The sequence below is a fragment of the Miniopterus natalensis genome, chromosome 4 (assembly GCF_054644295.1).
Source record: "Miniopterus natalensis isolate mMinNat1 chromosome 4, mMinNat1.hap1, whole genome shotgun sequence".
Taxonomy (NCBI): domain Eukaryota; kingdom Metazoa; phylum Chordata; class Mammalia; order Chiroptera; family Miniopteridae; genus Miniopterus; species Miniopterus natalensis.
The window spans coordinates 19,926,802-19,944,438 of record NC_142084.1 but is presented as its reverse complement, the minus strand read 5'-3'; the positions used below and the strand labels follow the sequence as shown (position 1 = coordinate 19,944,438).

The 17,637-nt window shown below is 39.7% G+C and overlaps 1 protein-coding gene across 1 annotated transcript in view; it reads right to left on the bottom strand.

The window, feature by feature from the left end:
• Positions 1 to 17,637, bottom strand: part of LECT2 (leukocyte cell derived chemotaxin 2) — a 29,197-nt gene that overhangs the window by 5,150 nt on the left and 6,410 nt on the right. The window contains exons 2-3 of the mRNA XM_016197569.2: positions 1,575 to 1,652; positions 52 to 148 (exon numbers count right to left, since the gene is read on the bottom strand). Coding sequence (XP_016053055.2) covers positions 52 to 148; positions 1,575 to 1,652 — 175 coding nt within the window. The remainder of the gene's footprint in view (positions 1 to 51; positions 149 to 1,574; positions 1,653 to 17,637) is intronic.

Here is a 17,637-nt window from a genome sequence, read left to right as displayed (position 1 = left end):
GAGGTCAAGAGCCCAAAGAGTTTATGGTTATTTGTGAAACCCCATACATACCTGTGAGCCGTGTACTGGCCACAGCCATGGCTGTCACATGTCCTGATCTCATTGGAGGACTTGCCAGCACATATGTTAGCCCATGGTCCAGCCAGAGCTATAAAGGAGAAATATGAGAAGCAGATTTCCTGGTCTCACTTATTTCCAATCTCCACTTGCCTTAGAAGTCTTTCAGTGGATTCTGAAAAATCTTGTTTTCGCTATAGTTTGTCCCTAACTTTCTGTAGTTTATGGTAAGGTATTCCTTTAACTCCTGATTCAGATGTAAAATTGGCTTTTTCCCTGGCTGTGACAGTCCATTGTATGACATACAGAGTATTTGTAAGTGTGTCTGTTTATTAGCATTAACCTCCATCATTATAGTTTCAGATTATCCACTAATAAATGACATAAATTGTGCTTTTTAAATTTTCTTTGTTCGTTGCTTGGCATGGAGTGAAGGAAAGTAATCAAATAGCATGGCTCAAAGAAGTTAAGTCCAGAAACTCTTAAGGAACTTTGGAGTGTTCCCGTATTGTTAGTCTCAGTAATCAAATTCAAGAAAATATTTGCATTAAAGGAGAAACAGACTCTGAACTAGCAAAGTTTATTTAACACTAAATAAATCTCTTTCATGTACGCAAACAGGGAAGAGGGAGATTCTTAGAAATACGAACGTGTTGAACTGGTTTAGAATAGAGAGGAGTGAGAAGAGAAGGTGGGCAAGAGGGTAGAAACAATTATATAAAAAATTATAAAGCAGTGAAACGTGGAAGAGGGGTCCAGCTCTCTGTGTATTTTGTGCAACTTTGTTTTAGGTGCAACTTCTCTTTAACACAGTAAGCACTTGATAAATGTTGAATTGAATTCATTTTCCAAGATTTCCAATGTTAACATTTACAGCAAAATGCAGTCAGCAAACCCATTCTTTCACTTCAAAACAAACTAACAAAAACAGAAGCAAAAACAAGAACCTGTTAATGTGACCACTGATTTTACTTAACAGTATTTTATTACTTATCAATATATGCGCTATGAAGAGAAGGTACAGAATATGACCATTAAGCATATTATTTAATATTCTTTCAAAAGTCTTATACCTTGGAGCCAAGCTTTAAGTCCTTGGGAACTGAGGTATATACTAGACAGTTTGTTAATTTAGTCATTTTTCTCTTAGCCTGTGAGTATAAAGGGAGTGTTCCCCTTGTCCTAATCCCCACCGGTCTCTGCATCAGGAATTTCCTAAATCATTCTCTTACACAAACTGTGTACTTTCTACTTATGTTCCAGTTAAGTTCTAGACCATAACTGAGAGACATTTCTTAAAGTCCTCCCATTCCATTTTTATGTTTCCTCGTTAAACAGCCGGAACATTTGGGTGGATATCATTGAGAACACCCCGACACCCATTCTTCCTATTCCATTTTTAATAACCAGATACACAAATTTCTGTTGTGACTGTGCTATTATTGAATTTTAAATTTATCCTTGAAATAAGTTTTTTAAAAATTAGCCAAGATTCTAAAATTGTATCTTTGACTTACCAGTTGAAATCAAAACAGTCAAAAAGAGGACTCCTGAGGAAAACATTTGGTTTTTATTTCCCTGTGATGTTTCTTCCTCTGATGATTATAATTGCTCCACACTCTCCTTGAAGAATATTCACATCTGAATAAATATTTGCTAGCTATTTCTCATTAGAATGCTGCATCTTTCATTTCCTTAATATGAGACAAAAAAATATGGGAATGGAACAAGTAAAATTCTAATATCCCACGGGTAGCTATTTGGTTCACAGGTAGGACCTGTATAAAGCTTTTGCGCTGCAGGAGCAGCTACTTTTATTGGGAATGCCGACTAAATATTAACAGAGTGATAAGAGTAAGTGAAGAGTGACTGTTCTCGGCTGCGGCTTCATGAATAAATGCAGATATAGTAAAAATACAAAAATATGCACAGACTAACTTTAGGATAATAGTTACCTCAGAGCAGGGAGGGAAACAGAATTATGGAAGGGTATACATGCGTAAACTCTAAAATATTCTATAAAAAGCCAAAAAGATCAGAATCAGATTTTAAAAATATTAATTTGTTAATTATTGGAGAATACATGAGTATTTGTTATATTGCTCTCTGTACTTTTCTGTATATTTCAAACATGTATTAGCATCTCCTTTTTATGCTTAATAGCAGATGAGGCCCTGGAATTTTCTGTGGAAATATCGCCATTTAAGTAATTTGTCAGTATCTATGGGAGACTGAGATTGTGGCCCTAGGTCTCTACCCCTCCCTGCATTCACACCCTCGCCACGTCTCTTAGGGGCAGAGGGACTTTCTCAACCTTTGGTTTGTGGTTCGGTTCTATGATGCACTTTAACTAGTAAAGCGAGGCAGACACGACAGTGTATCAGTAGAGCCTGACCCCTGAGGGCCCTTATGTCTTTCCATTTCCCTTCTTGCGTTCTGCCATCTTTTTGAGGAGAACATTCTCAGACTAACCTGCTGGCCCAGGAGATAATGACAGTCACATGGAGCGGATTCACCCTAGCCAAGCCTCCCAGCCAAGCCAGCCTAGCACATCCCTTAATTTACATTAGAAAATCCCCAGCTCTCAGGATTAGTGACCACAATAAACTCCACGGTGTTTACGGAAATACTAAGGGAATTAACGCAAATATAAGCTATCTAGCGGAACATCTGTCCTGAACAAGGCTGCCCTATGTCCATTTTGGAGCAGTACCCCAGGGCCAGGTGGCACTGTCTTTGTTCTTTGTGTATAATCGTGATTGTAAGGAATGTTCAGATGACTACTGCATGTTAGAGACCTTTTCATTAGAAACACTGATCTGTTAATAGGCATATTTGAATGAGACCTTTATCTTCTCTGAGCTACATTTCTTCATAAAAGAATAAGTGTGGAAGTACAATGACTTATTGGGCTACAGGGACTTGATTACTAAAGAACATTTAACTCTTCCAAGATATACTCAACTATCAGTATTATAAGTTGACCTCATTTCCCCCCCCATGCCTCGTGCCTTGACCATTCTTATTTTTCTTAGCACTTTCACCGAAGATAGAGACAGCGGGAGGAGGCAGAGAAATTCAACTTGACTGTAATTCAAGTTTGATGGTGATAAAAACTATTCTACCTATATGGAGACTAACTGAAAGTTACTTGCCTCTTTCAGCATACCATTCTCATCTCTCTTTAGAAAAGCTTGAGTTAAATTATTGTAATGGAGCTCATCCAGTAGGCTCAATTGTTTCCTCCTATCTTATCTCTGGTTCTCTGTAACTCTGTCATTACCCACAAGGTAGGTAATGAGTTTGTGCTGAAATATCAAAGTGAGAAGATTGGTCATATTTCAGGAGTTTATGAACAAATTGATCTTTATATGTTAATATTTTGTGTTTGTCTTAGTCCATTCAGGCTGCTGTAGTAAAATACCATTGACTGGGTGTCTTATAAAGTAAAGAAATTTATTTCTTATAGTTCTAGAAGCTGGAAGGCTAAGAGCAGGCTGTCGACATGGTCAGGTTCTGGTGAGGGCCCTCAGCCAGGTTGCAGACTGCCCATTTCTCCCTATGTCCACACGTGGAGGAAGGAGGCAATGGAGCTCTGTGCTTCTTTTTTATAAGGGCACTAATCCCATTCAGGAGGGCTCCACCCTCATTTCCTAAGTGCCTTCCAAGGGCTCCACCTCCTAACACCATCACATGGGCATTGGGATTTCAACATAAGATTTTGTTGGGGGGACACAAACATTCAGACCATAACAGTGATGGTTAATATTAAATCATAAACAGAAAACAGTGGAGGAAACTATTTGATAGAGAGAGCAGAGTTATACATTTGAGGGTGAACCTCCCAGCATAGAGTCTTATTCTTCCCCAAGATTCAAAATACAAAATTTATAGGAAAAAAATTTTGGAGATGTAATAAAATTTGAATGAATTACCCAGAAGAAGAAAAGGATTGGGGAACCCTACGAATGTACATGCTGTATGCTTATTATATGGAATACAGTATGTTGTTTGGGGTCATTGAATTTGTGTAGCTAACTAGTCTTAACTTTTACTGAGTCTAGAAACAGTTTCAAAATTAGTTGAACTGCTACCATTCATATCAGGGGTGGCGACCCTTTTTTCTGCCAAGGGCCATTTGGATATTTATAACATCATTCACAGGCCATACAAAATTATCAACTTAAAAATTAGCTATGAAAAAAGCTCCTAGATTTATTGAATTTTGAGTCCTACCTGCGGTTGCCTTGGCAGGGCCAGACCAAGTGATTTCATGGGCAGTGTACGGCCCACGAGCCAGATGTTCCCCACCCCTGAATATGCTACAAATTTAGTGCATGTCCTCAGTGTAAGGAATATAAGATGAAGAAAAATTAGTTTGAATACTGGATAAGAAAGCTGCTGTTGCCAAACCACAACACAAAGCCTCGATGTGTGTTCACAGAATTGATTTGAACCAAACTATATCCCCATCAATGAGGAAATCTCCTCCTTGCTTTCTACTTTAATAGAGCTTGACAAGCACCAGAAACTTAGTGTTTATTAGAATGAGGACTCACAAATTCGCATGGACTTTTAGTAGTGTTAGTTGCTCCTGCCCATAAACACAGATGGGGCAGCCCTTCCTGAAAGTCAGTTGGTAGAATTTTTCAGTTAAAATTACAACCAATGTTTGTTTTGTCTGGCTGTTTCTTTTATTTGGCAAGGGCAGTGAACTAATGAGACTAGTGTCATATGGTGACCTCTCTGTGGGTCAGTAACCTCTTCCTGTCCTAGGACCCCAGGCGGAGCCCTTGACCCTGGCCTTGCATCTCACAGATGGAGATGTCAGGGACTTGGCCACTGAGGGGCTTGAACTAGAGCACATAAGGGAATTAGAACAAGTTTATTCCTACTCATGGACTGACACCTTCCTTCTCATCTACTAGATAGTGGAATTGGATATAAGCTTTAGTCTATTTCCAGTGTCCTGTGGCTAGAATAGGTCAATGAAGCCCTGAGAGGATCTCATTAAAGATGACCTGTTAGTGGGTAAATCCTGGCAACCCATATATCATGCTTACATGTAATATGTGTGCTTCAAAGGGACTCTGAGGTTTATGTTCCGATTCTGAGTCCCTTACTCTATTGTAGATAAATGCTAAAGATGTTTACACCCCTGGTATGGGTATACTGACATCTTTCCTTGCCGATTTTCTCTCCTATTCTCTTACTCCTCTCTGATAAGCCAAATAAAACACTTGATTTTCTTCTCTTAAGATTTTTGTGCGTCCTTTTGCTGATAGTTTCCTTATTTGTTTTCCTTATTTGTTTTTAAGAAGTTGTTCTGATTACATAAATAATACCTTCTTATTGCGAAAATTACCCAAAATTTTCATAAAGTATAAAACTAATTTTCTACAAACATTTGGGTTCTGTGTGTTTCTCTTTTTATTTTTATCTAGTGTCTCTTGTCAGGAAAATATCTGTGTTTTATTAAATAGGTACTATCTTCAATTGAGCATAGCACTAAAAGTTACATGCAAGACCAAGGACTTTTTAAAATTTTTACTTATTGATTTAAGAGAGAGCGGGGAAGGGAGAGAGAGAAGGAGAGAGGGAGAGAGAGAGAAACACTGATTTGTTGCTCCAGTTACTTATGCATTCAGTGGTTGCTTCTTGTATGCACCCTGATTGGAGATCAAACTTGCAACCTTGGCTTATCTAGTCGACGCTCTAACCAGCTGAGCTGCCCAGCCAGAGCAAGACCAAGAATTTTAATAGAACACTAAATAACAGAAGAGTTAAAGTGTTGGGTATGTCCAAATGCTTCCATTTGAGCTGGCCGGGCGTGGCTCAGCAATTGAGCATCGACCTAGGTTCCAGGCAGTTGGGGTTTCGATTCCTGATCAGGGCACATGCCCAGGTTGTAGGCTCAATCCCCAGTCGGGGGCATGCAGGAGGCAGCCGATCAATGACTCTCTCGTCATTGATGTTTCTACCTCTCTCTCCCTCTCCTTTCCTCTCTCTGAAGTCAATAAAGATATATTTTAAAAAAAGAATGCTTCCATTTGGGTAAAATTTAATGAAACCTTGTTGGTTTTCCTTAGCTGCGAGAAATCACTTCTTTAGTCTCTTTGATCTTTGTTTGGATCTGCATCACAGAGGCCTTTGTGAAAGGGATGAGGCCAATGTGCTTTGCAAAGGGTTGTTGGCCTGGGTGACCTGGCTAAATACACTAGGCTCCCTCCCTCTCTCTTCCTCCTGTGTTTCCATGAAAGGAACCTACCTAGAAACACCAGGCTATGTTAGGCTGCTGATTTAGTAACCAAATGCATTCAGAAACCAGAACAACCCCCAGAAGCGCTCTATGAAAGTCAGTGAAGAAGGCATTAAATACACGTTTTGGCTGGTGGAAGTCATAGTTTAATGATGAGTCTCCACTAGGTATCTTACTTGATTTGAAAATGCTAAGTAAACATTTAAATCATGCATTCTAACAAATCCCAGGAACCTAAGGAAGCATTTTCTAATGAGCCATTTCCTTTTTCATTCATGAAATAATGGAGTTACAGATTGTGGACCTTACAATGGAGTATCAGGTTGGATATGCTTTAAATTAAGTAAACTACTGAAGGTGGAAAGCTCTCTTTATGAAATGAGGATTCACAATACAGCTTTGTATCATGTGTAATGCAGTGCTTCAAGGTTAGAGGGATGTGGCCCATGGGTTTTCTGGCTAGAGGCCGTTGAGGAAGCACATTTAAATCAGGGTGGCAAATGTGCAGTACGTATACCATACTTTCCTGCCTGTGTCCGAGGGAGACATTACTCATCAAGCGTGCTATTCTGTCAGACTACACTCAGACATGGCCTCATGATCTTGCTCAGCACAGAATCTTTCCCAACTGTTGATGTATTGAAGTTAGCACATGGATTAAAATCTACCTGTCATGCCCGGCCGGGCGTGGCTCAGCGGTTAAGCATCGACCTAGGATCCAGGCGATCAGGGTTCGATTCCCAGTCAGGGCACATGCCCGGGTTACGGGCTACAGCCGATCAATGACTCTCTCATCATTGATGTTTCTATCTCTCTCTCTCCCTCTCCTTTCCTCTCTCTGAAATCAATAAAGATATATTTTTTAAAAATAAAAATAAATAAATAAATAAAATCTACCTGTCATACTTGATTGAGGTCAATTTACCTTAATCCAGTCTGGCCCTTAGTTTTTTCAGTGTTCTAGACTCAGAATCAGGGAGAGTGATTCGAGTTTATCAAGTTACTAAAAGCCAAATAAACACAGGATAGATGATAGATTAGATAGATAGATGATAGATAGATAGATAGATAGATAGATAGATAGATAGATGATAGATGATAGATAGATAGATAGATAGATAGATAGATAGATAGATAGATAGATAGATAGATAGATAGATGATAGATAGATAGATGATAGAGAAGGGAGGGAAGGAGGGAGGGAGAGAGAGAAGAAAGGAAAGATGATTTTCGGTGGACATGATTCCTTTCTAATGGGGGATGTGATCCCTTCTTGTTGTTAGGACCCTTGGAAAAATGATTTAATGTATGTGGAATGAAAGCAGAAAGAGATGAAAAAATTTACGGGCATTTTCAACCAACTGTGTGATCCATCCTGAAATCTCTTCCCTTTCCCAAGACTAGAAAATGTTTCCCCCTTGGGTGACAGCAAATGGGCTCATGAACCTCTGGCTTCTTGATTCCCTTTCTGACTCCCTAGGCTCATGTTTTTCAACTGGGAGTACCTGGAGGTAGGCCCATAACATAACATAAAAAGCCACAGAATAGGCATGGCGACAAGGTGGCAGTGTTTCTTTAGGACTTGGAAATGAGGGAAGAGAAATAATCATTTCTATATATTAAATGCATGTGTGTTTTACATCTGCTAACATAATGTTTTTTAAAATTGAGATTTAATTTCCATACCATACAATTCACCCATTTAAGTATATCACTAAGTGGTTTTTAGTATATTAAAATAATGCAATCATTACCACTGTTTAATTCCAGAATATTTTCATCCCCCTAAGATGAAAAGCCATACATGTTAACAGTCACTCACCATTCCCTATTTTCCCCAGCCCCTGGCAACTATTCATCTACTTTTTCTCTCTATGGGTTTGCTTATTCTGGACATTTCATATCAATGAAATCATGCAATAGTGGCCTTTTGTGCCTGGCTTCTTTCACTCAGCCTAATGTTTTCAGGGTTCATCCCTGTGGTAACATGTATGAGTACTTTATTTTTATGACTGGATGCTATTTCACTGAGTGAATATAGTACATTTTGTTTATCCACTCATCAGTAGATGGGCAGTTGGGTTATCTCCACTTTGGACTATTATGAATAATGCTGTATGAACATTCGTGTATAAGTTTTTTGTGCGGACATGTTTTCAGTTCTCTTGGGTATATACTTTGGAGTGGAGTTGCTGGGTCATATTATACCTCTGTGTTTAACTTTTTGAGGAACTGTTAAATTGTTTCCTAAAGTGGCTGCACCAGTTTACATTCCCACCAGCAATGAATGGGTTCCAATTTCTCCATGTTCTCACTAACACTTGTTATCATGTGTCTTTTTAATGATAGCCCTCCTAGTGGATATAAAGTGGTATCTCACTGTGGGTTTGATTTGAATTTCTCTCCACATTTTTTCTTGTGACTATTGCCCATTTGTATATCTGTTTTGGAGGAATGTCTATTTAAATTCTTTGCCCGGTTTTTAATGGGATTATTTATCTATTATTGAGTTGGGAAAGTTTTTTACATATTCTGGATACTAGATCTTTGTGAGATAAATGATTTGCAGTATTTTATCCCATTATGTGGGTTGTCTTTTCACTTTCTTGATAGTGTCCTTTGAAGCACAGAAGTTTTTTATTTTAATGAAGTTTAATGTATCTTTTTTTCCCCCCCTTTGGCTGCTTGTGCTTTCGGTGACATGTCTAAGAAACCACTGTCTAGCCCAAGGTTATGAAGATGTAAACTTATGTTTTATTCTAAGAGCTATAATTTTATCTCTTGCATTTAGGTCTTTGATTCATTTTGATTTAGTTTTTGTATATGGTGTGAAGTAGAGGGTCCCAATCCATCTTCTGTGTGTAGATGCCCAGTTTTCCCAGTCGTTTGTTAATGACTGTTACTTCCTTTATTTAATTTCCTTGGCACCCTTGTCAAAACTGACTGGCCAATCTATTTCAGTTCTGGACTTCCAGTTCTATTTCATTGATGTGTGTGTCCTGTGCCAACAGTGTACAGACTTGATCACTGTAACTTTATAGTAAATTTTGAAATCAGTAAGTGCGAGTCTTTCAACTTTTTCTTCCTTTGCAAAATTGTTTTGCATTTCCACGTGAATTCTAACATCAGCTTGTCAGTTTCTGCAAAAGAACGGGAAGGCAGCTGAAATTTTGGTAGAGACTGAGTTGGATCCATAAATCAGTTTTGGGAATATTGACATCTTAACAATATTAAGTTTTTAAATTTTTGAACATAGGATGTCTTTCCAATTATTTAGGTCTTCTTTAATTTCTTTCATTAAGTTTTGGTAGTTTTCAGGGTACAAATCTTGTACTTCACTTATTAAACGTATTGCTAAGTATTTCTTTTCGATGCTGTTATAAATGGGATTTTCTTAATTTTAGTTTTAGAAATAAAAAAGTATTAACTCGAATAGTTTTTATTTCTTGATTGATTCCTTGGGGTTTTTTCTATACAAGACTGTGTCTTCTGCAATACGTTTCTTCATTCTTCTGTTCCTCTATTATTCCCATCTTCTCTGTTCAGTAAATTGTTCAAATGTGTTCATTCTCTAGTGTGCTTTTAATTTCCTTAACATTTTTAAATCCTTACCCAAGGATGTTTTTATTGATTTTAGAGAGAGAGGGAGAGGGTAGAGAGAGAGAGATCAATGTGAAAGAGAAACATCAATTGGTTGCCTCCTGTACACACCCTGAACAGGGTTGGAACCCACAGCCCAGGCATGAGCCCTGACCGGGAATCAACCCACCACCTTTTGGTGTATGGGATGATGCTCCAACCAACCGAGCCAGCCAGCCAGGGCTCCTTGTTATTTTTCTTTACTACATATTTTTTAGTTATCTTCTGAATGCTTGCCCTGATGACTATAACTTAACTTATAACAATCTAATTCAAATTAATTTCAACATAAGTGCAATAGTATCCAAAAACTCTGCTCATACATAGCTACATTCTCTTCAACCTCTTTTGTGCTTTGTTATACAAATTGCACCTTTATACGTGTGTGCTCATCAACACAGAGATTTATAATTAGTGGTTTATTTACCTACGTAGTTACCTTTACCTGTGCTCTTTATTTTTTCATGTGAATCCAAGTGACTGTCTAGTGTCCTTTCATTTCAGCCAGAAGGACTTCCTTAGCATTTCCTGTAGAGAGATATGCTAGCAGCAAATTCTCTTAGTTTTTGTTTATCTGGGAATGTCTTAGTTTCTCCTTCATTTTTGAAGGATAATTTTTCCAGATATAGAATTCTAGGTTGGCAGTATTGACATGAAGTAGTTGTGTGGCTATATCAGGCCATCAGAGCCATGACTCCATAGGAGGATGCTTGTACCTTTGTAGAATGTAAATGCCCTGTGTCTTTCCACCTACTGTGTGCTAATGGCAGAGGATCAAAACTGGGGAGGCTGTTTCTCATAACTTATTAAATCACAATGTCTGGTTTCACAGTTTACAACCACTAATATTTTATCTAAGTTGCTCTCAAGAACTCTTGTGAACTGATTCACTGTCTGTCTGTGTCGTACCTTTGTAGTTAAAAGACATTAGTGATCATCTACACAGAATAAGATCACTGTAGCCTATGAGATTTAAATTAGACGTAAACTCTCCCAGTAAAGGTTTTCTTTGTTCCATTAGGTACAACTATACAATCAAGGAACACTCCACCTACTCTTTATTTAAAGTCATTCTTTTTAAATGAGAGCCTCTTGGTTTTAAAATCCTGCCTGAGAATTTTGTATGGGAAATGACCATTTGATTCTAAGATTCCAGAATGTACTAAGCCCCAGTCAATAGACATCCCTCAGTCTATCAAATACTTACAGACCCACGGTGGGCATATTTCCTCACCCAGTTTCACCATCTGCTAGTACTTTGACCAACACAAAGCAAACAGCCCAGGCGCACAGATGACCCCAGAGCATGGTAAACAGATGTGGGAAACACAGATGACCCCAGAGCATGGTAAACAGATGTGATTGGCCCACTGAGCTTTGAACCCTGAAATTGCACCACACACAGACATGGTCAGAGCATTGCCAGAGGTTGCAACACACACATTCTTGGCACCATTGTTCTGATTGACTCAGACCAGCTGAATATCTTAAACTGAGTGATAAATGACCTACAAACATGGGAGAAATGATGCTCTCCTGATCAGGGATTCAAATGCCTCTCTAGCTACTGCTCTCACCTAAAAAAGAAACTGTCAACATGGATGACTTTCAAAGTTACAGCAGTCTTCACTGTTCAACACCCAAGCCATCACATATTCAGTGGGCAGTGTGTGCCAGGCACTTAACTAAGCACTGTGAGAATGTGACGGTGAGGAGGGAGGTGAGCAAGCCAGGACATACTGAGAACCTGGGAGGGGTCAACCCTGGACTGAGAATGAGGATGAGTGTGGGCTTAAGAGGAGTGAACCGGGTAGAGGGAGTGTCGGTTGCCCCATAGCTGGCTGAGCCCGTGAAGCATTTCAGAGGGCCCTGTAAAACAAGCCTAATCCCACTGTTTGCTTGTTTCTAACAATAAAAATGGAATTTTTGAATTTCATTGGACTCTAGGGAGATCTGGAACTGCTCCAGAAATATTTGTGTTGGATGCTCTGAGAGAGGGTAGGGAAGACATTATTGGATATTTAAATATACTTTGTGTTTTTATCTGTTTTCAAAGTCTACTTTAAAATTTTTTTTCTGTTATTGCAACATAAGAACTATCAAGAAAAGGAATTGCATTTGGCTGGACCTATTGGACATAAAAGATGGAGAATATCACCTTTAGAATAGATCACCTTACCTAAACTGCACCTTACCCAGAGAGCAGGGTAAACAGCTTTTAGGGAAAATGTAATAGTCCTAGCCTGGAAGCATCTTTTGTAATTCCAAATTCAGATAATTTCTTTTTGCTGGAGATTTTTCTCTCCGTAGTTAACAAAAGAGTACCTGTCTGCATCAGTCAGGGTTCCCCAGAGAAATAGAACCAATAGTGTGTGTGTCTGTGTGTGTGTGTGTGTGTATGTAGACAGAGAGACAGAGAGAGAGGGAGAGAGAGAGAATGAATCTGAATGAGAATGAATTATTTTAAGGAATTTGCTCATGCAAATGTGGAGGCTGGCAAGTCCAGGATCTCCAGGGCAGGTGGTCTGCAGGAAGGAGATCCAGGGAAGAGCTGATGGAGCTTAGAATCCGAAGGCAGCCTGGAGTTAAATTTCCCTCTTCTTTGAGGGACCTCCATCTTTTTTCTCTTAAGACCTTTAACTGATTGAATGAGTCTCCTCCACATTATGGAGGGTAATCTGCTTTATTCAATATGCTGATTTAAATGTTAATCTAAAAAACACCTTTACAGAGCCATTTCATTTCATTTCATTTCAAGCAACTACCTGGGCCCCGCAGTCAGCCAAGTTGCCACATCAGACATCACACCATCTTAGCACCTTTGCTGCAGGTATGAGAAGTTAACTCTGTGCACTGACTTCAGGGGTTGAACTGGAACAGAAAGAAAGCACAGCCTGCTGTGGAGTCTGTGGCTGTGGGAGCCTTCAAGGGATCTCAGGAAATTTTATTTCGTTAGTTTAATTTATGGAAGCTTTATAACCTAACTACAGTTTCACTGAGCACTTTTCTCATGGTCTGACCAATTTCAAACTTCTAATGAGGAGTTAGGGGAGAAATAAGACATATGGAAAATGATTGAGCCAGGGAGACATGTCTAATTCCTGCATTTTATTAGCATGTTTTGCATTTTGGGAGCACTCTGCAAGTCTCTGTATTTTATCACCAAACCATACAGAAACAAGGACCATCAGAGAAGAGCAGAGAGGGGGTGGTGCTAGAGCCAATGGGGAATCCCACGGGGGACTGTGCCTTCAGGTTAGCCAGAGGCCCCCACGCGTTCAATAGCAAATAGCATGCTGTTCCAACTCGCTTTTTAAAAGCAATGTTCGTTGGCAGAGGGATTTCTGGCCCATCGTTTTTGAAACAAGAATCACCTACTAAATGACTTTGTGGTTTTGTTGATGATTATCAAATATTTTGAAACATCTTGTCATTACCCAAAGTTACAGTTTGTCCCTTTCTTCCCAAAACCATGTTAAGAAAACAACATTGAAAATGTTGTTTTGCCAAAATTATAGAAGGGTTATATATAAATCCTCCATTTAACAATTCAGGGGACTTGACTCCTTGGTGTGTTTCTTTTAAAGAGAACAAAGTGCCTTTTTGTATTTGTATTTACTACCTCATTTGTTCCTGTCCTTGTTTGTGTCCAAACTGAAGCTCAGACAAGCCGAGTGATGACTGTCTGACCTTGATTCCCGGGAAGCTCTCTTCTACATCCATTGTCCTGTCCCCAAGGATGGTCTCTCTTGGATGATGACTACTTCCCAGTCTCTTGGAATGATGGGAGCTCCAGGTCTGAATATATAGGATATTTTCCCATGTACGTCTCATATTCACCTAAAGGACAGAACACCCAAAAGCAAAGATAGTGCTCTCCTCTGTGAGAGACTGAACATATGAGCCAGGGGACCTAGTTAGAGTCCTACTTGAAGTGATGTATGAGGTGAGGAGTTGATCTGAACACAGAGAATATGTGACAATAAACATTTTTAAAAAAAATATGCCTTTATTGATTTCAGAGAGAGGAAGGGAGAGGGGGAGAGAGATAGAAACATCAATGATAAGAGTCCTCGATCGGCTGTCTCCTGCACAGCCCCAACTGGGGATTGAGCCCGCAACCTGGGCATGTGCCCTGACCGGGAATCGAACCACGATCTCCTGGATCCTAGGTCAATGCTCAGCCACTGAGCCATGCCCAGCTGGGCAACAATAAACACTTTTATTTGGGGACAAGGTGTATGGGGGAGCTCATGCAGAATAGCCTCAATCTTCTAAGATGGGATGAGTAGAAAATATGAAGGTGGTGAGGAAATGACCCTGAGCTTGACATCAAGCATGGTTTGGACTGGCCACTGCAGCTGAGAAATGGGAAATGAAGACAAGGATTGCCCAGCAGCTGGGGTCTAGGAAACCAGGCTCTGCGACTCTCCAGCAGTGTCTGGCTGCCCAGGAGTAGGAGCAGAGGACGTGACAAGCAAGATAGCTAAAGCCCAGGGTTGACAAGCTTGATTGGAAGGGCTGACCTTGAGTTCTAAGCTAGACAGAGAGGCAAAAAAGAAGCCAGCTGGGAACATGGGAGAAGTCTGATAAACTAAAGTGGTAATGAGATGAGCCATAGCAGGACTACTGAGTACTTTTCTCCCCACAGAGCCCCTTCCTGCATCAAGCACCACCATGCATGCTTGTGAGCATGCCTTCCTTGAACACGCTTGTCTTCCTTTTCTTCCACTTGAATTCCCACCCCATTCTTAAGGTTCAGGTCTAGTCCTGCCTGCTTCGTGAATTTCTACTAGCTATTTCTAGATTCGTCAGCACCCCTTCTTGAAACTCCTTCAGAACTTTTTTTTTTCTGGGACACTTAAATTATTTCAGAATTATAGTCATACCGTATTCATTGTAGAGGGGTAGGCAAAAGTAGATTATAGTTACATTGTATTAATTATACAATAAATAATAATACAAGCATAAACAGTGTTTTGTGCACTTACAACTGTAGACCTACTTTTGTCCCACCCCGGTATAAATCTCATTTCCTTTTGAAGATGTGCAACGTCTTCAGGGGTAAGAATTGAGTAATATGCTGCTTTTATTTCCCTAACATGGTGAAACAATATCTGAACACGTATATGTTTAATTTAAAAAGTGTTGGTTGATTATCCTGCAAATGGCATAACTCCAGACACTTATTTTGAAGCTATTTGGTGGATTTTGTCAGATTTTTGATATTTGAGAATTTGCAATCTACTGTCCTGGTCACTCGTGATAAGTTCCAAATATATGTCTAGTAACTCTTTTTTCTAATATTATTTATTTCTATAAACCATTTGATTCCAATAAAATATTCATGGGAGAGGAGATCCCAGGCATTCATTTGTATTTATTAAATTATGAAAGAATCAAAGGAACTGAACCTCTCCTGACATTTTATGTTTCCTTGGATGAAATATAGAGCAAATTTGCACTTTCTTTTAATAAGGTGACCAGCATGTAGCAACAAAAAAAAATTAAATAATAGGATATATTGAAGGAGAACTATTAGTCTATTGTATAGAATGTAACTTCTCTGCGTGAAACAAAATAGCTGCCAACAGGTGGACTCTGCCTCTCAGTAGGTGGTTGCCTTGGATACGGCACTTCCTCTCTCTCCCTCATTTCCCCATCCTTGAGGTGCATGAGTGGACTTCCGGCTTAAGCAGCATGGAACTGTTGGAACCTCTGCAACCAGCAAGTCCGCATGACCGCTCGTGGCCTTCCACTAGTGGGCGCCATTGAGCAGATTTTAGAGCCTCTACCCTCCAGAACAGCCTGCCTGTATTTCCCATCCAGACTGACGCATTCGGGTCTGAAATGGTTATGAAAGTCGTTGGCATAATTCACTTCCATCAGCTATTCTAAAGGTCTTTCCTGGCCCTCTGGTTTTGAGTCATGCCCACACTGTAAGCTTGCAGTTTTGCCACCACAGCCAGTTGCCATCGAAACAGTTCATCCTTTGTGGAAAATGCTGATCCTTATAGTGCATTGCTCTCCTTCTTAATAGGGCAATTAATCTCTTTCTACATATCGAAGGCAGGTATCAACACCCTGGGCTCCTGGACTAATTTTCACAGACAAAATCATAGGAGACAACTTAAGTTGTAGAAGTTCAGAACAGTGAGAAAGCTTAGGAATCATTCTAGGCAAATCCTCTTGTTTTACAGAAGAAAGGTCCAGAAAGAAGTGATTGGTCCAAAGCCACCCAGCCCTTCTGGGAGTGAGGCAAGGCTGGAATCCAGGGATTAGAGATAGAACCAAAAAGGTACCCTTAACCAATCCCATGGTTCCCATCTCCCATTACCTCAGCTGTCCTCTCTGACACCTTTAGCGACGTGCAAAGTATGTGAGTTGCTGCATGCATTAGCCTGTTTTTGTGTAAATGTCCTTCCTTTTGCCTTTATGGGCAGCTCATTCTGTGCCAAGTGCTGGGCTAAACTCCCATAATCCATTGTGTCTCATTTAATCCCAGGCCATGCAATCCAGGTTTACAAAGACAGGCTCTGGAGCCAGCAACCTGGGGTTAAGTCCCAGCTCCACTCCTCAAGAGCCACATGGGTTGGGGCAGGTGATATACCCTCCCTGAACCTCACTTTACTCTGCGGAATCTGGGATAAAACAAAACCTTTTTTTTTTTTTTTTTTATCAGTGAGATAAAGCATGCAAGCCACTTAGCAGAGGACCTGGCCCATAGGAAGCACCCCAGAAATGTTAACTGTTGTTTTAATCAGTCTTAGACATTAGTTTTCTTCATATTGATATTCAACATAGGAACCATCTAAATGTTCTAGCTCACATTTATAATGTGAATGTTCAAAGTGTATATAGCTATCAATGTGTTAATAACTGATAGTTTTTGCTTCATCATAGAAATGTTTTTGTGTGAAATTAATGCATAAAACCAAAATGGTATAATTATCCTTCTGTCTCTTTCTCTCTCCTTTTCTTTTAAGGATTGGTACTTAGTTTATGGCTCTGACCAAAGTCAGAGTCATAATTTGGGATTATATACTTTTTAATCTGTAGGAGATAATTAATTGCAGGTATCTTTTTGCTCCATAGAAGGGGACAGAGAAGACCTTGATTTTCCATATTGGCTAATGTGGAGGTGTTGTCCACACTATGTATTAGAGCCTCGTAACAATATATTCACATGTTTGCAAGTTACATAAGTTCTTGCTTTCTTGACAGCCATCAAAATTAACACACCACGGCCCAAGGATTCTGCTTGAATTCTCTGACAAGTTCAGCATTCAAAGCAATAGCTGCTTTTAGTTTGGTGCATTTTAGACCTGAGAGCCAGGGTTCTAGATATAAATAGTATGCACAGTTGGACAACGGCATTACCATCAGGGTGAGGTCACTTCCAGGAAAACACTGAAATGTAGCAATGGGAATAACATCTGGCCCTTCAGCAGTTGCATTTGATTTAGACTTGGACATCCTACATGAAATGGAGGCTGTATTTATTAATGACTTCAGTTTCCATGCAATTCTCTCATTTGAACTTGAAAAGCGAGACCTCCACAGCCTGTTCATTAAACCTGTGTTTTGGGTAGGGATGCTCACTTAATAATTGCTTGCTTGCCTGTTCCTCTCTGGCCCATCCATTTCTACCCCACACCACACCAAAGTAACATAGGCGAAGA